The 22,229-nt window shown below is 39.9% G+C and overlaps 1 protein-coding gene across 9 annotated transcripts in view; it reads left to right on the top strand.

Moving 5' to 3' along the window:
• The window catches only part of st18 (ST18 C2H2C-type zinc finger transcription factor), a 64,505-nt gene extending 44,184 nt beyond the window's left edge, over positions 1 to 20,321 (top strand). For 7 of the 9 annotated variants that reach the window (XM_071361576.1, XM_071361572.1, XM_071361577.1 and 4 more), the window contains 17 exons: positions 1,113 to 1,934; positions 2,932 to 3,066; positions 4,491 to 4,581; positions 4,667 to 4,759; positions 5,516 to 5,802; positions 6,223 to 6,428; positions 8,252 to 8,500; positions 9,381 to 9,493; positions 10,165 to 10,227; positions 10,407 to 10,475; positions 10,811 to 10,873; positions 11,146 to 11,226; positions 13,709 to 13,933; positions 14,046 to 14,134; positions 14,332 to 14,435; positions 14,519 to 14,665; positions 18,021 to 20,321. In XM_071361576.1, the coding sequence (XP_071217677.1) occupies positions 1,113 to 1,934; positions 2,932 to 3,066; positions 4,491 to 4,581; positions 4,667 to 4,759; positions 5,516 to 5,802; positions 6,223 to 6,428; positions 8,252 to 8,500; positions 9,381 to 9,493; positions 10,165 to 10,227; positions 10,407 to 10,475; positions 10,811 to 10,873; positions 11,146 to 11,226; positions 13,709 to 13,933; positions 14,046 to 14,134; positions 14,332 to 14,435; positions 14,519 to 14,665; positions 18,021 to 18,161 (2,978 nt within the window). In that variant the 3' untranslated portion in view covers positions 18,162 to 20,321. The remainder of the gene's footprint in view (positions 1 to 1,112; positions 1,935 to 2,931; positions 3,067 to 4,490; positions 4,582 to 4,666; positions 4,760 to 5,515; positions 5,803 to 6,222; positions 6,429 to 8,251; positions 8,501 to 9,380; positions 9,494 to 10,164; positions 10,228 to 10,406; positions 10,476 to 10,810; positions 10,874 to 11,145; positions 11,227 to 13,708; positions 13,934 to 14,045; positions 14,135 to 14,331; positions 14,436 to 14,518; positions 14,666 to 18,020) is intronic. The other 2 variants (XM_071361578.1, XM_071361574.1) reach the window with 2 other exon arrangements.
• Positions 20,322 to 22,229: the final 1,908 nt, after the last annotated feature.

The raw sequence follows: 22,229 nt of genomic DNA on the forward strand, positions 1-22,229 counted from the left end.
GTGAATGACCTGCAGAGAGCTGGGACCAAAGTAACAAAGCCTACCATCAGTAACACACTACGCCGCCAGGGACTCAAATCCTGCAGTGCCAGACGTGTCCCCCTGCTTAAGCCAGTACATGTCCAGGCCCGTCTGAAGTTTGCTAGAGAGCATTTGGATGATCCAGAAGAAGTTTGGGAGAATGTCATATGGTCAGATGAAACCAAAATATAACTTTTTGGTAAAAACTCAACTCGTCGTGTTTGGAGGACAAAGAATGCTGAGTTGCATCCAAAGAACACCATACCTACTGTGAAGCATGGGGGTGGAAACATCATGCTTTGGGGCTGTTTCTCTGCAAAGGGACCAGGACGACTGATCCGTGTAAAGGAAAGAATGAATGGGGCCATGTATCGTGAGATTTTGAGTGAAAACCTCCTTCCATCAGCAAGGGCATTGAAGATGAAACGTGACTGGGTCTTTCAGCATGACAATGATCCCAAACACACCGCCCGGGCAACGAAGGAGTTGCTTCGTAAGAAGCATTTCAAGGTCCTGGAGTGGCCTAGCCAGTTTCCAGATCTCAACCCCATAGAAAATCTTTGGAGGGAGTTGAAAGTCCGTGTTGCCCAGCAACAGCCCCAAAACATCACTGCTCTAGAGGAGATCTGCATGGAGGAATGGGCCAAAATACCAGCAACAGTGTGTGAAAACCTTGTGAAGACTTACAGAAAACGTTTGACCTCTGTCATTACCAACAAAGATTATATAACAAAGTATTGAGAAACTTTTGTTATTGACCAAATACTTATTTTCCACCATAATTTGCAAATAAATTCATAAAAAATCCTACAATGTGATTTTCTGGATTTTTCCCCCCTCATTTTGTCTGTCATAGTTGAAGTGTACCTATGATGAGAATTACAGGCCTCTCTCATCTTTTTAAGTGGGAGAACTTGCACAATTGGTGGCTGACTAAATACTTTTTTGCCCCACTGTACAAGATTGTTACTCTCTCTGCCTAACCAAATGTTCTCTGAAAGCATGGCCTTAATATGAACAATTGTTTCAAGCTTGAAAAAAAACATCACAACATAGTTTTTGTTCTCTTTTGCTTTTATTTTGTTTCTAAGATGGATACTCAGAAACACTTAACGAGCCCAAGAGAAATGGCTGCCAGGACGCAATAACAAAACCCAATGATTCCTTTGGATGGTCTGAAGTGGTGACTGACTCTCCCCATCAGGAGGCTGCAGCCTCAGAAACTCTGGAGGACGAAGAGGTGGCGGAACAAAACCAAGAAGAAGAGGAAGAAGACCAAAGTCAGGACAGAATGAGTATGACTTGCAGTTCGTCGCCACGTAAAAGCCCATACGGAGACAGCTGGGAAGCCAAGTGGGAGCCTCTGTCCCTGTCTCATTCTGCAAGGGTGAATGGCTCCAATGGCTCTATCAGCAGCCCCTCCAAAGCCACCACCAGAGAAAGATACCTATTGGGAAGAAACGACTACCTACACATGAGAGACCATGATCCTGACTCGGTCCTTAGTGGGTACAACATGGGCAGAGCAGGTCCCTTCCAGACAGGGCCTCTGCGGCTCTACCGATCAACCCCCAGTGAGGAGGACAGTGAGGGGGAGCCAGAGGTGGAGAGTCCTCCTCGGCTGGAGGCCTGGGCCCTGGGCCTGCAGGAGATGGAGAGACCCCTGAGCCTGGAGATGGACAGAGGAGACAGAGGAGAACGGGACAGAGACAGAGGAGACAGAGACTGGGAGAGAGGGAGGGTGAACCTGAGCCTCCTGGAGCAGGCCATGGCATTGCAGTCAGAGCAGAGGCAGGTCCTCCACAATGCCTACAGGGAGATGGATAGGTTCCTACTGGAGCAGATGACCAATGAGAGGAGGCACCAACGGCTACTGGATGTGGACACCAGGGTGAGCTATCATGGATGCAAAGGTACAAATACTTCATTTGAAAATATCTTATTTCTTTGTCAATTCAAGATTCTAGATGTTTTATTTTAAAACCGGTTTTTATCAACGTAATGACAGTGAGGACCTTTTTAAGTCCATCCTTTGTTTTTGTATGTGTACTATTAAGGCCACTTGAGAACAATAGAACTACATACAGTGGATATTGCACTTATTCTAATGAAGAGTAGTGGGCATAAAATAAGTATGCAGCAGACATGATTATGCATGTTTATCTAGTATGAATTAGATCACTTGTGATTTCAATGATGAGGCGCTTCGAAACGTCAAAATAATAAAGAATCATATTCAGAGGGGGAAATCCTCTTAAGTACTAAACACATTTTGGCAACAATTGAAGTAATAAATAACCAGACTAAAATAAAAAAATCTTCTGATGGAATTGCTACTACCCAGAATATTGGATTTTGATAGGAATCAACTGGATACTTAACCATGACCATAAGTCTTAAATCCGCCCAAAGTACCCCTCATGTTTTCCACTGATTCTTCAAATGACTGCAGCCTAATGTGTAATCCCAAATGTAATCTTTCGATGGATGGGCATTAAGAAGTCAATGCCCCGTGTTGAACTGGAAGCCTTAACTAAAAGGACAGATTAATATAGAAGCATTTTGCGAAAAGTGTCTGGCTCTTTGCATGATACTGTACTTTAATCTGTTTGTTTCTATGTACATACAGATTCATTTTAGCATTTCTCAGAATCTCACTTAAAATAGTTTCGAGGAACATTCATGCAAGCAACATTTACAAGTTTAATGAAATATCAAATTGAAGTTCATTAGAATTTTGCCAAAAGCTATTACCTTTGTTGCACTCTTTGCTTGTGTGGGTAATGAAGGTTACAAAGCATGCTAAGAATGATACTGCAACATTCTTGAAGGTGTCATAAGATTGTTATGAATGTATGTGTGAATGTCTATGTATTAATCTAAGCGCCCCTGTTATTTGCCTCCTCCCAGACTCTCCACGACCAGATAAGAAGGATATAAGATGTCCTACCCCTGGTTGTGACGGCACTGGCCATGTCACTGGTCTGTACCCCCACCACAGGAGTCTGTCTGGCTGTCCCCACAAAGTCAGAGTCCCCCCAGAGAGTAAGTCACTCAGACATACATCAGGTATTCTTGAAAGTCAGGACAAAACCAATGTATCTTCACTTACATCTACATGTACATATAGGTGTAGGATCTTAATTTGATCACTATTTTGTTGCTGAGAACTTTCCTGCACAGCTGTAAATGGAGATGAGCTTCGTGATGTACATAAATTCACTGAAAACCCACACGGTTATATTAACAGAATTGTACTTTCCCTGTAGCCTACTTTAGGCCAGCTAATGGCCTAACCACCGATTATGGACTAAATGTTCACATCATGTTGCTGCAGGATTATTTTTCTCTGACAATATAGGTGAAATTAAGATCCTACATATGTATAGAATAGAAAGTGATGCTTTTTTACTGAAAATAAGTACTGATGTTTAAATAAAACCTTCAAAGTTATCAAGTGGTTCCAGAAACTGATTGAGGGGCATTCATTCTACATTTATAGAATCATGAAGTGAGACTTGTTGTCACCTACAGTTTTCTTGTAATTTCTGAATATTGTAAAGGTTTTTTATTGGCTGTGGTTTAGTCATTTCAATGTAACATAACAAGCATCCAACATTAAACAGTAATGTTACAAAAGGAACAGAAAAAGTAATTAACTTTTTTCAATATGAAAGCATGTGCTCTTAGACCAGAAGCAATGTTTGCAAATCAAAGGGGTTGCTAATGCTGTATTCAAAAATAAATAGACAACTCCTGCAAACTAATTGGAAAATATGTACAGAAGAGAAAAGTTCCCAAGGACACAGAGTAGAACTCCAACTCTAGCTAGGTTTCCGTCCAATTGGCCACAGATTTTCATGTGAATATTTAAACATCTGCATGAAATCATATGAGCTTTTCCCCACCAGAGATGTTTCCATCAAATTGTGGATAAAAGGCTGTGCGTGATGATGTGGTGCTTTTTGTTCTATTTTTATTGCCACTAAGGTATTTATATTATGCGACCAACACACAGTGCACTGATAATGGGAACAGTGTTAGTTAGATATGCTTGTGTCCATAATTGTATGACTTTTCTAAGGATCTGTGCTCTTGGTTTTTCTCTGATGTCAGTACAAAGAACGTGTGAATTGAATTGATGTATCTATAAATGAACAAGCAGACTGTATGCCTTTAGTTTACCTTGATCACTCTGGATACATTATTATTTTCCAGTATTATAATTTTGTTCTCTGTTATTGTGTTAACTCTTGATCCCCCCATGAACTCGGTCACCACTGACGCAGTACATTCGTCACCGCTGACGCAGTACATTCGTCACCGCTGACGCAGTACATTCGTCACCGCTGACGCAGTACATTCGTCACCGCTGATGCAGAATATTCGTCACCACTGATTGTATAGTAAATCTCTCCTTCTACTGAGCCTACTGTTTCACCTACTGTCCCTCTCCTATCTGTCTCCAGTCCTGGCCATGCATGAAAACGTCCTCAAGTGTCCTACTCCCGGGTGCACAGGAAGGGGCCATGTAAACAGCAACCGTAGCACCCACCGGAGGTACATCCTGCAGGACTAACCCATTAAACATGACATACTGTACATAGACAGGTTCAATGGGTTTGATCTCCTCCCCCTCCCCCAGTCTCTCAGGCTGCCCCATTGCTGCTGCAGTGAAAGTCTCCAAACCTCAAGAGGAGAGCCCCAAATGCAGACAAGCACCTGAACGATTGTCCAGGTAAAATCACGAGGGGAGAATGTATGTTATAATATGTGTTATAGCTGTAATTTTGCAATATTTCCATTTTGACATTACATTATGATGACAGTAAACCATTGAGACATTGAAAAATATACTATGAAACTAATTGATTGAAGTTCGGAGAGAGCATAGTCCCTTTGATACAAAACAAAGTGTGTCAATTGCAATATCATATAAAATCAGGAGGTATATTGGTTAACATTTACAGTATCGTATCCAGTTTATTTATTCAGTGTATTGTAAAAGGAATTACAGAATATAGCCTATCAAAACTTCACAGACATGGTTTCTCACTATCACTTGTTCTTAAGCAATGGTTTAAGGTCCCATGAGATTCTCCCTATTAGGGACACAGAGCATCACAACTCTTTGTTCCCTGTAGAAAAATCACAGGCAGACTGCCAACCCATACAAAATTAATTAGTTGGGTAACATGTCTGTGTGTGCGTCTACAATACAGATCAGATCCCACATCCAGGAGGAGGACATTGATATTATTCAAACAACACTGTGTCCATTACTTCACAGCCACCTCATATGGATATTATTCACACTATATTGTAGATTACGTCCAAAATCATCACCACCTCTTCCACAGCCCATGCCTAATGTGCCTTCATGTGTCTATCATATCCTATGCATTTTATTTGACACTGTAGCCACTTTCCTGCCCACTTGTGTGCATGTGTCAATTTCCTGGATCCTTACATGCGTTTCATTTGACACATACAGTAGCCACTTTCCTCATCAAATCCAACAACACCTCGTCTTCTTGGATTCTTCTCCAACCAGGCCTCTCGGCCCCCTCATGAAGAAGTTGGAGTTGAATCAGTACAACTACAGGTTCGCCCATCACCATCCTGTCACCACCGCCTTGCAAGCCAACCTCACCAAGGACATGGACAAGTACAGCAAGATCCGCTTTGATTACGCCAGCTTTGATGCACAGGTCTTCGGCAAACAACCTCTGATGGCACCCAACCAGGACCAAGAAATCTCTTCTTCACACTTCCCTGACTGTGAGTTTCGCACATTTGATTTGATTCAAAGGGGGGCGGAGGGAGATTGGCTGTACCATAACAGCGTGTCAAGCCACATTAAAGGGATTTAATGTGCAAGCGTTGCTCATCCTCTGCCACAAATGTGCAGCTCAGTAGGACACTATGTAAATACATGATCAGACAACAACCAAACTAAGAGTATGCAACACACTTACAAGGTTCCTGTAAACAAGACATTCATGCTTGTTTAATATATATATATTTTTTATCAACACAGACCTTTTCTATTCAAGCACAGACTGATCCCACTGCAACCACAGTGTAAAAATTAACGTGCTGATGACATGTACCATGCTGTATGTTATAATGTAGGGGGTATAATCATGTGTTCCCAGATCTCTGTGAAAGTTTCTGTATCTGAGTTCTGTTATCCAACAGCTCTACAGTACACTGGCTTTCTGGGCTCCCCCGGCAACCGCCTGCCCACGCCAGGCCCTGGACGCCACAGCCCACCCAGCCATTACAAACTTGGAGGTGAGGGGCTCCAAGCCACCTCTGCCACCACTGCCATCCTCAACCTCTCTACCCGTTACCGAAGCAACATGGAGTCCATCTCGGGTCGGCCCCTGGTGTCCTCCACAAAGGTAGTCAAATTAGACCAATTATTTAATGTGGTCATTTTAAAGCAACTCTGATTTGTTTATAAAAAGGGTGAAACATCAAAAGGACAGTTTTTGGCAAAGGAAACGTTGTCTCTGGTGGCGGTGAAACAAGAGGTCCCCCTCCGTAAAGCATTAATGTACACAAAATAACATTTGTGTAATCACATCATAAGAAGAAAATACAACAAACATTTCTCAATTACAGTAAGATTCTGTAGTTCCTGTAAAACATGTGGTCATGCATTTAATTTCTACTTTCATGGTAATAGACAAAGAGAGAGAAAAAAAAAGAATAACTGTATGAAAGTGTCTCTTGCATGCTGCAGATGGCGTAAGATATTTAGCTTAGTAATATATTATCCAGGATAAGCTCTGCCTCTATCAGATGGCCTATACAACTAGTTCAGTGGCTTAAACCAATCAGCTGAAGAACTCATTAGCTGAAATATTTTATTCTCTCAAAATCCCCCCGATTTTAATAAATGTGCACCAGTTTAGTTTACAATTTGACACCTTTGTGCACATCCTATATAATCTCTAGTGGGAAAACCCCCAACTTCCCTGTCCACTACGCAGAAAACTGTGATCCTCTCGACTGAACTGAAACATGGCCTTCCTATGCATTAACTTTAACTGCATGACAATGAATGTCTCAAAACCCAAACAAGGTCTCTCTACAGTATGTAATTAATGTCAGAATATTGATAGATAGATGATTCAAGGTTTCCAACACCTACACAGTACAGGACCCAGCTTGGTGAGCTGATAATGTGGCCTTGTACCAGGTACCAACCCACTGAATGAATAAAACAGTGTTAACAAGTTAATCATCTGTCCTCTTCTGCAGAGGATTTATGTAGCATACTCCGTATGGGGCCATGCTACTCCTATGTGTCTGTAGCTCTGTAGGCTACCAGTAACGCAAAGGCAAGAAAAGCATCACAACTCAATGTGGAATGCTCATCTATCTCTCCTGCGATTGAGATGTTACCACACATGTCTACCACATGTCACCATCACACACATCATTAAAATGGATAGCCACACATGCAATGCCCATGAAAATTATACCCATTCATTAATTTGAAAGGCTGTCTTTTGTTAAAAAAATAAAAATAAAAAAATGTTTTTTTTGAATAAAGGTATAATGGGACATATGCCAGATGTAGGCCACATTTCAGCATTTAATGAGGTAAAACTTCTAATACTATAAAACCTAATAAGCCACAAGTGCACATAGCATTTGACATAGCACAGAATGAGTAACACATCTGTCAATGAGAGAACTTATGCTACATTAAGCTTTTCATTTTTGTTTTAATGGTGATGACCTAAAACCAGCACCCACAGCTGCCATCTTGGTTTTGTGTCCTAGAAAACAGACCGATGACACAGCTGTCACTGACAAACTATACACCAAGGAGCGATTATTATTTTGTTCAACAGAATTAATGCTGGCTTAACACCATACTTTACCCTGGTGTTAGATAATCACGACATGTCTTATTTTCATGTAAATGTATATTTGAGGGGCAATTGAAGTTATTTCTCACAGGAATTATACACGTTGTTATTTTTAGAAAGGTATACCGTTAAAGTATTGCATTAGGTAAAAAGGGCATATCATAGTGGTGTATTAATTTCAGTCTTCACTACTTCATACAGTAACTCTCATTTCTCATTCCAATACAGACTGACATCACAGTCTCTCCTTTTTTGTGAACTGTTGACTATTTAATAAAAGTGACTCCATTGTAACCTTATGACTATAACTGAGTCTACCTTGTGAATTTATTCTCCTTTAGGACATGCCCATAGAAGTGGATGAGAACGGCACTCTGGACCTGAGTATGAAGAAGGGTCGGGAGGTGAAAGCCCCACCCCAGGTGCCTTTGGGAGACGCTACCCAGTCCCCTCCTGAGTCCACTCTGTCCAAGCAGGCCGGAAGTGTGCACATCAGCCCTGCCTTCTACCAGGCTCTGTGCGAGAGAGACACCTGGGACACCCCTCTCAACTTCAGCAAAGCACAGCAACAAATAATGCACAACAGAGAGGTAAAAATAACAACTTTGCTGTTCCTCCTTTTAAATACTCAAGAAATACTGTACAAGATACCTATGAAACAGAAGAATAAAGCTTGTTTTGTTAACTTTGTTGATAAACAGATGAACATTAACATACCAACAGGCCCCTGGTCTATAAGGGTGATATGGGCATACATTTTACATTTTAAGTCATTTAGCAGACGCTCTTATCCAGAGCGACTTACAAATTGGAAAGTTCATACATATTCATCCTGGTCCCCCCGTGGGGAATGAACCCACAACCCTGGCGTTGCAAGCGCCATGCTCTACCAACTGAGCCACACGGGACCACATACAATATATAATGATAGATAACTGTGAACACAGTGTATGTTCCTAATAAATCTCTTGTTAAAGAGCATGAACTTCATAGCTGGTATTCCTGGTTGTTGTTGACATTTGTCCTGTAAATAATTCACTGACGACAACATCTGGTGCTGAACACAGAATCTTTGAGAAAGTAAATCCAAATGTTTTACATTACATATCCATATAAATACCGTTCGTGTGGATTATTTTTCCTTAAATGGATGTATGGTTTACTGTAAGTATTCTTAAGCGTAATCACTGACTTACCCCCCCACTCCTAGGCTTGTGTTTTAAGACTTTTTTTAAGTGGGGTGTTTTCATTGATAATTCACTTTTAGATCATGTTCAAGACTTAAGACTGACACAAGAAGTCAGGTGGTTAAGGAGATTTTTAAGGACACTATTATTAAGACTGCATCAGAAATGGCACCCTATTCCCTATGTAATGCACTACTTTTAACCAGGGCCCATAGGGCTCTGTTAAAAAGTAGCTCACTATATAGTGAGAAGGGTCCATTTCGAATGTACCTATGTCTCTCAGCAGGAAGATTTTGATGACGCTTCTCTGGAGGACCAGAGCTACTCTGGAGACGCAAGCATGTTCAGCCCCAAGACCGATATGCTCTTAAGAGACTCTAAGAAAGAGCTGATGAGGTATATCATGTTTAACGTTGGGTCTGCTCGTTCTGGAGGTCCGGTGAAGGGAGAAGTTGACATCTTGCTGCTTCTTTGCTCAGTCATCTGTGTATCATGTGCATTTCCCTCTAAAAATGTCAGCTGACAGATGGTCAGTATTAATAACAAAAGTGTAATTCCCAACCAGACCTGTTTAAATAGGGCATTATAATTGTGGTGAATGAATACACGCTCAGTGAAATGCGCTGGACACAATCTTTCCTGTTATTAGCTCTTATATTGTTACCTATTATATATTACATGTTGTTGTGACTGGTATGTCTGCAGGTTCATGTGAAGAATGTATCTTGTTAAAAGTGAGTTTTTACATGTCCGTATGTCCTCAAAATGAGCTTACCACTCTTGACTTTGTAGTTAGACTGCATGTTCTATGGAATTAGTATCCACTCTATGGTAAGGTATGATTGAGTAGTTTACAGAAAACAATTAGATCTGCCAAGGGATTTACGAACAACTTCTGCCACACCAAATAAACATTGAAAATAAACATCGAAATTACTAAATTTCCTGCTGTACTAACTTCCGCTTCCACTAATGCAATTCAACGTCATGTTAAAAAGGTTAATACACTGTATCAGAAGTCCATGTATTGTAGAGTATGGTCTAACTAAGTGTTGTGTTCTCTGCAGCTGTCCTACCCCTGGCTGTGACGGTAGTGGCCATGTTACAGGAAATTATGCATCACATCGAAGGTAATTAGACACTGTTAACACCAGCTAGTAAATACTGTACGGCCTGGTTCAGAGGAACTATGTTGACTGTTTCATATTGATCAGTATTATATGCTGCTGAAAATGAAAGGGAAAAGTTTTTTTATTTTTTACATTCAAATAGCATTGTAATAACTCTGGTGTGGATCCTCTGTCTGTAGTGTATCTGGGTGTCCCCTGGCTGACAAGACTCTCAAATCACTGATGGCAGCCAACTCTCAGGAACTAAAGTACGTGTTGTCCTGTCAGTCATCATCTTACCACTATTTATAGACATATCATTCACCTGTTTGGGTTCACTGATTCAACTTTGTGCTGTTTTATTGGTTTACATTATACATTCCACCTGGTCTCATGCCGCTTTAGTCATACATTGACTATATTGAATATGGACTTTTCTCCAATTCATGTGATCAGGCTGCATACATTTACATTATGCAATGTACTGGGTATCTACTGACCTCATACGTTTATTTTTTTAAATTCATGCATTTAAATATGATATCATTGTCCCAGACAACGTGGCACTGAGTTTCGCCTGTTCTGTCGGTCTCTCCGCCTGCAGGTGCCCAACACCTAGTTGTGATGGATCTGGACATGTGACAGGGAATTATTCTTCACACAGAAGGTAGTCTAGACTGGATTGCACAAATTACTGAGTAGATGAATAGGGATGTGTTTGATTCTCATTGTCTAGGTATTTATTTTTTATTAGTTTATACATTTTAGACAATTAATAAACTGCGATTTAACTGATTGATTCTTGTTGTTGCTTAATGTAGTTTCCAATGACAGGCTATGTGAGAACATCATCTTATCACTGATGAAAGAGTTAGCTTTATTTTAGCCCTAAAGTAGTGTTCATTATTGTTAAACCGTATCGTCTCTAAACATTTGTAGTTTGTCAGGATGTCCACGTGCCAGAAAGGGAGGCTTGAAGCTTACACCAAACAGAGATGAAAAAGACGACCAAGAAATAAAGTAAGATATTTTTCTTCTCATTATGATTTCTGTTTCATATTTGTTGTTTTAGTTTTGTACTTTTCTTGTTAACTATTCTAGTGCTGGCATGCATGCCTACGTGAATGAAAGTACTTGTATCATGTTGTAAAGAGGTCATTATACCAGAAAGACAAAAAGGAAATGGTTTTCCTGTCCATAATTTACTAAAGCTATCTTTCAAGGATTAACAACGTATTAAATACATGTTTCAAACGTTGTAGTATTTTTCGTTGTCTTAATAGAACATCTGGCTTATCATGCTCTTGTGTGCATTGTGTTCTTGTATTGTTTATTTAAGGTCCCCCATACTACGGGATGTGATCAAAGCTTAATTGTTCTAGATGCAGTTGTCTCTGTAAAAAGCAGTGTGTAAAGTACTTAAGTAAAAATACTTAAAGTACTACCTAAGTAGTTTTTTGGGGTATCTGTACTTTACTATTTATATTTTTGACTACTTTAACTTTTACCTGACTAAAGAAAATAATGTACTTTTTACTCCATACATTTTCTCCGACAACCAAAAGTACCCGTTACATTTTGAATGTTTAGCAAGACAGGAAAATTGTCAAATTCAAGCACTTGTCAAGAGAACACGTGGTTATCCCTACTGCCTCTGGACTGGCGGACTCAATAAACACATGCATATTTTGTAAATAATGTTGAAATGTGCCCCTGGCTGTCCATACATCTTAAAAACAAGAAAATGGTTCCGTCTGCTTTGCTTAATATAAGGAATTTAAAATTATTTATACTTTTACTTTTGATACTTTAGTATATTTAAAACCAAATACTTTTAGACTTTTACTCAAGTAGTATTTTACTGTCTGACTTTCACTTTTACTTGAGTAACTTTCTATTAAGGTATCTATACTTTTACTCAAGAATGACATTTGGGTACTTTTTCCACCACTGGTAAAAAGTGTTATTGTGGGAAAAGTATGTACTTGATTACTGCTTAAATCCAAGCTCAGATGTATGAGACCTTGTTTACTTCTACATCTGGACAGATTTACCCTTCTTTTGAGATACTAATGCAGGGCCAAAACGTTAGGAGTTAGACTGGAATATATCTCATGCACAAGAGGGTGGGTGAGAGAACCTACATGTAGTGCATCTGTAAGGTTATTCGATTATTGTAAATTGTAGGCCATATGGCATGATTCCATTGTCCCGATGCCTTACACTCTTAGAAAAAAGGGTTCCAAAAGGGTTCTTCGGCTGTCCCCAAAGGATAAACCTTTGTGGTTCCAGGTGTAATTTTGGGTTCCATCTGTGGAATGGGTTCTACATGGAACTCAAAAGGGTTCTTCTTGGAACCAAAGGGGTTCTTCAAAGGGTTCTCCTATGGGGACAGCCAAAGAACCCTTTTAGGTTCTAGATAGCATTTTTTCCCCTAGGAGTCTACATATACCTGTAGTGTATGGATGAATGTAAGTAATGTGGTTGGGGTTGTTTTGTCCTCTAAGTGCTACTGGTACTCTACTGAACAACAGAGTGCAACAATCTTTGTTACAGTAGCACTCTGTTCTGTTTGTACACTAGTTCTATGTACCATCTCAGCATGCCTTTCACCTTTACCAATAAGGGAAGGGGTCGGAAACCCTCGGGATACATGACAATTATGTGTAATTCATGTCACTCCATTACTGACTTGGAGAAAACAGAGCTGGGAAATGTAATTACCCTTATAACTCTTAATAATATTCAACAAGACTTGTGCTTATGTTTTGTTTATGTAGGTTATATCAATCTGAATGTGTTAATTATTCCAAAGTTTTTGTGGATTAACAACTTGGTTGCTACGATTATTTGAGCCTGTTGTCAGTTTTGTTGACTACATTTTTAATCAGCATTTTACTGGATTAATCAACATAATGGTTTGACAAATCTTCCGGTCTAGTTATTGAGGGATGTTTATGAACTGTGAAAATGATTTGTTTCAGTATATATGCATTTATTATGTGTGGTTTAAGAGGTTAAGTAAAGTCGTCTCAACTCAGTTCGACAGCATTTTGATCTACTTACATTTCCATTGTACCGAAACTGTGAACAGCGATATATTGACATATCTCAGATCATACGGTATTTACTACCTCTGTCATATCAAATGGTTTGAACTGCAAAACTATTCTGAGGAAAAAACAGCTTACTGGTGACAATCTTTCTCCTCTGCCTCATCTGAATGAGAATAGGCATCTCTCACAGGGGCACTCTGAACATTGTCAACAGTCTGTGTTACAACATGACTCCCTCCACTACAGTAGCAGTACAAGGGGAGGACACCAGGTAGTAATTAACCTGACTCCTGGGGTGTATTCAGTAATGTTAAACGTTCTGAATGTTGCTGAAATAGAATGAATAGACCTGACATAAGCATATCTGTTCTATACGATACATTATAAAATGTTCAGATAGAAATGTATCACCCTCCTTAACGAACCCCTTGTTTGTCCCCTGCTAGGTGTCCAGTGATGGGTTGTGATGGCCAGGGCCACACATCAGGGAAGTACACATCTCACCGCAGTGCAGGGAGCTGCCCCCTTGCTGCCAAGAGGCATAAAGAGTCATCCATCAATGGCCTCCCCTTCCCCTGGAATAAGGCCTGCAAACAGGAACTGCCCCACTGTCCCCTGCCCGGTTGCAATGGCCTTGGACACGCCAATAACGTGTTTGTCACCCATAGAAGGTTAGCCTGCATTCACTCCATTCATTGTGTCCCATACAATACTAATGAAACAAGTTTATTTTTAATTTTGTAAGTGAAGTTTCTCATTATTTTTCATTTTCTTTGTAAATAGTTTGTCTGGGTGCCCTCTTAATGCTCAGAGTATTAAGAAGAAGTTGACAGGAGAGGAGATGATGACTATTAAACTTCAAGCCAGCAGTGGTAAGCCATTATAATATGATTGACAAACATGTTGTTTGTGCTGGTGGACTGTACATGTATGCTTTGGCAGGATAATGTATGTTATGGAAATGTTCATCTCAGTACCATCAGAGAATGTTTAGTCCCCCTGCTAGTTGAATCACTGAAGCAGCAGGTTTAGCTTGATTTTCATGCGAGTATTTCCTATTTTCAAACAGGAGTCGACAACAACGATGACGTGCAACACTTGGATCATGAAATCAAAGAACTGAACGAATCCAACCTGAAAATAGAAGCTGACATGATGCAACTGCAGACACAAGTAAATATCCACAACTGTGATGATATGTTTTTTAAAGGATTCATGCCCGGTTCAGGTTGACAAGTTTCCCTCTCCCCTGAAAGCAGATTTCATCGATGGAATGTAACCTGAAGACAATTGAGGAGGAGAACAAGATGATTGAACAGCACAACGACAGCCTTCTGAAGGAGTTAGCTCACCTCAGCCAGGCTCTTATCAACAGTCTCACAGACATCCAACTGCCTCAAATGGTAAAGTGGGCCTCATACGGACCTCCTCACTTGCACATGTAGCTTTTATCAAATAAATACAAATACTGAGCTATATTGTATGCTAATACAATTATTTTGTTTAACAAGTAATCATTTATTTTCTCAGAAAGATAGGGGTCAAAATTATTGGCACTCCTGTTTTCAGTACCTTTTAATGCCTCACCGTGCGAGGATAATGGCACTGAGCTTTTTTCTAAAATGTTTTATGAGATTGGAGAACACATGGGGAGAGAGCTTAGACCATTCCTTCACATCTTTCCAGATCCTTGATATCATTCGTCTGCTCTTATGGACTGCCCTCAAATTCAAACCACAGGTTTTTAATGGGGTTCAAGTCCGGACACTGAGGTGGCCATTTTAAAATGTTGATTTTGTGGTCAAGTAACAATTTATTTGTGGATTTTGATGTGTGCTTGTAGTTATTGTCTTGCTGGAAGATCCACTTGCAGCCAAGATTCAGCCTCCTGGCAGAGGCAACCCGGTTTTTGGCTAAAATTTCCTGGGCTGTGTCTGAAATCTGGCTTGCCTACTAGTTACATAAACGACATACTGTGTACTAATCGTACTACATAGTATTTAGAACGTACTCCCTAGTAAAAAGGTATACTGTAAGCAACAAATATCAACATAATACTCATTCATATTGATAAGACGTCATCTAATGCCCATTCTCCCTTGTTCCCTACCATTCCTTCATTTTTGTAAAGTGTGTCCCCTATTCTGATTATCAGCTGTTATCAGCTGTGAAAAGACGATTCTCTTCCTCAATAGTGTGCAGTGAATTCTAGATGAAAAGCCCAAATGAGTATGACAACCTGGCATTTAAAGCATACAACATCAAAATGTCACATACTATAAAACTGCCTATTTTCGCATACCCAATGCCTACTATTTAGGACGTAAGTATAGGTGTTCAGACACAGCCCTGGAACTGGGTAAAGTTGATTATGCCGTTGACCTTAACAAGGGCCCCAGGACCAGTGGAAAGCCCCGTAACATCAAAGATTCACCACCATATTTTACAATATGTTTGGGGGTATTTTCTGCTTATGTACAGTGGGGAGAACAAGTATTTGATACACTGCCGATTTTGCAGGTTTTCCTACTTACAAAGCATGTAGAGGTCTGTAATTTTTATCATAGGTACACTTCAACTATGAGAGACGGAATCTAAAACAAAAATCCAGAAAATCACATTGTATGATTTTTAAGTAATTAATTTGCATTTTATTGCATGACATAAGTATTTGATACATCAGAAAAGCAGAACTTAATATTTGGTACAGAAACCTTTGTTTGCAATTACAGAGATCATACGTTTCCTGTAGTTCTTGACTAGGTTTGCACACACTGCAGCAGGGATTTTGGCCCACTCCTCCCTACAGATCTTCTCCAGATCCTTCAGGTTTCGGGGCTGTCGCTGGGCAATACGGACTTTCAGCTCCCTCCAAAGATTTTCTATTGGGTTCAGGTCTGGAGACTGGCTAGGCCACTCCAGGACCTTGAGATGCTTCTTACGGAGCCACTCCTTAGTTGCCCTGGCTGTGTGCTTCGTGTCGTTGTCATGCTGGAAGACCCAGCCACGACCCATCTTCAATGCTCTTACTGAGGGAAGGAGGTTGTTGGCCAAGATCTCGCGATACATGGCCCCATCCATCCTCCCCTCAATACGGTGCAGTCGTCCTGTCCCCTTTGCAGAAAAGCATCCCCAAAGAATGATGTTTCCACCTCCATGCTTCACGGTTGGGATGGTATTCTTGGGGTTGTACTCATCCTTCTTCTTCCTCCAAACACGGCGAGTGGAGTTAGACCAAAAAGCTATATTTTTGTCTCATCAGACCACATGACCTTCTCCCATTCCTCCTCTGGATCATCCAGATGGTCATTGGCAAACTTCAGACGGGCCTGGACATGCACTGGCTTAAGCAGGGGGACCTTGCGTGCGCTGCAGGATTTTAATCCATGACGGCGTAGTGTGTTACTAATGGTTTTCTTTGAGACTGTGGTCCCAGCTCTCTTCAGGTCATTGACCAGGTCCTGCCGTGTAGTTCTGGGCTGATCCCTCACCTTCCTCATGATCATTGATGCCCCACGAGGTGAAATCTTGCATGGAGCCCCAGACCGAGGGTGATTGACCGTCATCTTGAACTTCTTCCATTTTCTAATAATTGCGCCAACAGTTGTTTCCTTCTCACCAAGCTGCTTGCCTATTGTCCTGTAGCCCATCCCAGCCTTGTGCAGGTCTACAATTTTATCCCTGATGTCCTTACACAGCTCTCTGGTCTTGGCCATTGTGGAGAGGTTGGAATCTGTTTGATTGAGTGTGTGGACAGGTGTCTTTTATACAGGTAACGAGTTCAAACAGGTGCAGTTAATACAGGTAATGAGTGGAGAACAGGAGGGCTTCTTAAAGAAAAACTAACAGGTCTGTGAGAGCCGGAATTCTTACTGGTTGGTAGGTGATCAAATACTTATGTCATGCAATAAAATGCAAATTAATTATTTAAAAATCATACAATGTGATTTTCTGGATTTTTGTTTTAGATTCCGTCTCTCACAGTTGAAGTGTACCTATGATAAAAATGACAGACCTCTACATGCTTTGTAAGTAGGAAAACCTGCAAAATCGGCAGTGTATCAAATACTTGTTCTCCCCACTGTATATCTATTTCGACGCCAAACCCACCACTGGTGTGCTGGGCCAAAGAGCTCTATTTTCATGTCATCCTACAATTTAAATGCCTTGAGTTTGCTAAACGGCATTGGCACTTGGATTGGAACCAGTGCTATGGTCAGATGGCTTGAAAATAGAGCTCTTTGGCCACGCATCTCACTATCTCAGTCTCCGGACTTGAAACCCATTGAAAACCTGTGGTTTGAATTGAAGAGGGCAGTCCATAAACGCAGACAAATGATATCAAGGATCTGGAAAGATTCTGTATGGAGTAATGGTCTAAGATCCTTCCAAATGTGTCCTTCAATTTCTTAAAACATTTTAGGAAAAGGCTCAGTGCCATTCTACCCGCAAGGTGAGGTATTGATAACAGGGTGCCAGTAATGTTGACACCTATCTTTTTGAGAAAAGCAAATGACATTTTTAACAACATCTCTTTATCTGAGCAATTATGTAAGTCTAAAATAATATCATTTTTGAATGTTTTTGAGCATAGAATATGGCTCAGTACTGTATTATTTTATACAGTATTTTTTGCTCATCTTTATCAAGGGTGCCAATAATTCTAGATCGGGTTGTGTATCTATAGTGACATAAAATTATTATTGTCACTATAAGCTTCAGTTTGTGAACTAATATTTGAAAATGTTTGTGTTTCAGGGGCCCATCAGCGAGCATAATTTTGAAGCCTATGTGAACACATTAACAGATATGTACAACAGCTCTGAGCATGACTACTCTCCCGAGTGTAAGGCTCTCTTGGATAATATCAAACAGGCTATGAAGGGAATCCACGTTTAAGCTGTCGAGCCATCAAGAGGAGGTATCTTTGAGTTGGGATAATGGCACTGGATGGCTGTGTGCAGTGATGGCTTAGTTGCATGTATAAGACAAGGCTTTGGGAAATGTGTCGACATTTCACCGTTGAATACATTGCACTGAGACAATTACCAGCCAAAAATAATTTGTAATGTTTTTTAACGCTTCTGTATTCACTTTACATGTTTCTTCTGGTGAGATTTCTACCCCCCTTGCACTTAATTATTTTGAATGGTTTGCTTGATTTAAATCTGTATTTATTTGTTGTCTTTTTTATATTATTATTATTTATAATCCTTATTCATCAATGTATTTATTTCCCCACATTTGTATTTATTTCTATCATTGTAAAATGCTAAATATTTGAAATCTTTTGACTAATTCTGCACATTGTAAATGACATTGAAGCACGTTCCAGTTTCAACCATAGCTCTCTTTCGTCATCTAGTGGTGGTTTATTTATATATCAGATCATGTCATAATAAAATAATTTGTATCTCCCATGAAGGTGGAGAACTCCACCAGAATAATCCAGAATCAACATGTTTTTTAATTGTTGCTTTTGCTTTCTATTTAATATTCAACACTGAATGTATGGTAAGATCTAAAATGCAATGTTAGTGTACATCTCTTAATTCAACAATATGTTAAGTTGACTGCAATTAGGGGAATTGCTTTCAGCTGTTCGCAAAATGCAACATTATTTTATTTCATTCAATGAACTGAATGTCAGATTCAACTTGAGTGTGTCGCTCGAATAGAGCAACTGACAGCACTAAGAAAATTGAAAAATCCACTGACTTTTTTCTTAAATGATATAGATATTAAACTGCCTTCTGTGCACATGCTGTGTGTGCATATATGTGCCTACATGTAAATGAATACATAAAATATACAGTACTCTGTTTTGTGGTAGGACAGTATTATGTGGCTGGTGTCTAATTTATTGTACAGTACACTTTTCAAAGGAGAAAATGTTCTTAATGTTTATATGCCATTTCAAATCTTTAAGCATCGTCTCGGTACTGTAGCTGTAATCTCAAAGTCAGGTCTTGAAGTTTCACAGGTTAGGAAGTGTTAGTGCTTTTCTACTTTTTACTTCTCTTCGGCGTGGGAAAGCAGAAGTTGCTCGAAGAAATGTAACACCACCATACAAACATTTACTCTGGTTTAAGCTATTCTGACATAAAATTTTAGCTAATATATACTTAATGGTGGTCAGTGTCATTTCAGTTTCTGTATGTCACATCAATTTCAAAATATCCCCCAAAAGCACTTGGTGGCGTAAATATTACTGCAGGTTCTTCAGGGCCAGATTCAATAAGCGTTTGCACCTTGGTAAATCAAGACCATATTGTCAATAATGGACAACTGTCAATAGAAATGTTCAGTTCATCACTATTATGAAGCAAAAAGAGACAAACAAACAATGATATTGTTAGTTCTTAACTGTTTATTTTCAATTGTTTATTATTTATTTTTAAATTGAGTTGTGAATCAGTTGCACTTTTTTATTTTGTATTTCAGATTAGTTATATTGCCCTGGGGTTCCAGAAAAAGATTAAGCTTTCTTTGTTTGTAAGCATTGCTCTTGATGTCACAGGAAAATGTTATTATTTTGACGTTTGCATGGGTTGATAGTCTTATCAAGTTACAATAAATTGAGTTTGACTTGGTCTGCTACACATGTCCTGAGGAGGAATTGGAAGTGCATATCTGCAAAACAAAGCCAAATTTAGGACACTTGTTGAGGAAAATACTTATTTTATCCAAATACTCAACTCATTCTAAAGAATTGTAATCTTTAAAAATGTAATCATTGACAGTTTGTTTAACTTAATAATTGTGTTAATTGATCATTCGTAATATTTAATTCACATACCACACATTATTTGCTCAGGAAGTTTCGTGAAGAATATTTATTTTTCTCTGTTTAGTATTTGATGTTTTGTAATGTGAACTGGATTTTTGTGGAATGATATTAGTATGATGAAACTGTATTGGACATTTTCATTAAAATGTTGTTTTTTCAGTTCAAGTAGTTTGTAAATCGAAAGTTCCTATTACTTTTACTATTTCATAAGCAGATATGCGCTGTGCTGTACAGTTTGTGTATGGTAGAAATAAAACTTTTTAAATGGTTGTGTGATTCTCAGATGTAAAGTAGTATGTTGGCAATGCCTTGCAGCACAAATAATCTTCTTTTGATTGAAGTCTACTTAACACTGTATTATATAATCTCTCAAAATACATTTGAATGAGATTTAACAACTGCTCCTCGGGCAGTAATTATCTACTAGAAATGGAGAAGAAAATATTGGATGGCTCAATATTGGTTAACCCAGAATTTCCATATTGGTGCCTCCTTTTCATCTCCATACTCTCATTGTAGCTTCATGAGATTGATACCAGAGTATGACAAGTTTGCCACCTAGTGGCGGGTATCAATAAGACAAGACATCTCAGACGAGAAAGTAGGCCATCTGTGTAATACAGTTAAATAGGCCTATTCTTTGCGCATTGTTGACCATTTTGTTGCGGACAACGGAGTATATTCATTGAAATTCAATCAATTGACAATCCTCATAGAATAGTTTGTTTATAATACAGTGTGTTATGTTTATTCACAATGAAGTTAAGACTAGAGTGAGCAGCAGGCCTTGCCAAGCAGCAAGACTACAACAGTGATAGTTCTCAAAGAGAGTACAAAAGCAGAGAGCAGTAAGAATCAACCCATTTGAACTTGTCACCTTATGTTGAGGTTTCTTGCTAGCTAAGCTTACATGACATTCAGATACAGTTAGCAACTTAGCGGTTTACATTTCAGCACACCTCATAACCAAGTATAGGCCAGCTATAGGTTACTGCCAAAATAATGGAAACACAAGTAAATGAGGGATACAAAGTATATTGAAGGCAGGTGCTTTCACACAGGTGTGGTTCCTGGGTTAATTAAGCAATTAACATCCCATCATGCTTAGGGTCATGTATGAAAATGCTGGGCAGGCCATTATTTTGGCTACCATGACTATGCCCCCATAGGACGATAATGCATTCATGCAAAGTGCACGACTGGTCACTGAATGGTTTGATGAGCATGAAAATCAATTGCCAAGACCATTTCTGTCACCAGATCTCAACCCATTGAACACTTATGGGAGATTCTGGAGCGGCACCTGAGGCAGCGTTTTTCGCCACAAATGTTTCTGTGGAAGAAAGCTGTTGTATCCCTCCAATAGAGTTCCAGACACTTGTAGAATCTATGCCAAGGTACATTGAAGCTGTGGTGTCCCAACGCCCTGTTAAGACATTTTATGTTGTTTCCTTTATTTTGGTAGTTACCTCTACGTTATGGTCCCATGTACCTCAGTTGGTAGAACATGGTGCTTGTAATGCCGGTGTTGTGGGTTCCATTCCCACGGGGGACCAGTATTAAAAAAGTATTTAGATCAATCCACTCACTACTGTATGTCACTCTGGATAAGAGCATCTGTTAAATGACTAAAATGTAAATGTAATTATTATACCTTTGATGAATAAGGAGAATGGACAAAAAATGCATAAATGAAGAGAACAAGTCAAACCATGCAAAACCGTTTATTTTGTTAAAGAAAATGTATCAGTTCTGAATACTTTGGCAGCAAAACAAATACTCCATGTTGATCTATACAAATAGCCTTCGAGTGACACGCCTCCATCCCTGCACCAGCCGTTTGGTGGTGGAAGCAGTGTGGATTCCTGAGACGGTGTCGGTCAAGGAGACGAGAGGCTGGCTGTGAGGGTAGGCCGAGGGGGCCGAAGAGGTGGTCGCTCCCTGGAGGGCCCCTGGAAGGTCCATATGTGTCGCCTCAGGGTCCATATATGACACATATCCTTCCACCGCCGACATATCCCTCCACCTCAGTGGAAGGGGGTGTTTCAGAGGGGCGGGGGCTGCCTCCTGGATGGGCTTCGAGGTTGGCTGGCTGGTTGCTGAGGCGAGGGCGGCGTGGTATGATTGGACCTCCAGAAACGTCCTCCTTACATGCATCTCCTGCTGGTGTCTCTTCC

This window comes from Salvelinus alpinus, chromosome 23 (assembly GCF_045679555.1).
Source record: "Salvelinus alpinus chromosome 23, SLU_Salpinus.1, whole genome shotgun sequence".
Lineage (NCBI taxonomy): Eukaryota > Metazoa > Chordata > Actinopteri > Salmoniformes > Salmonidae > Salvelinus > Salvelinus alpinus.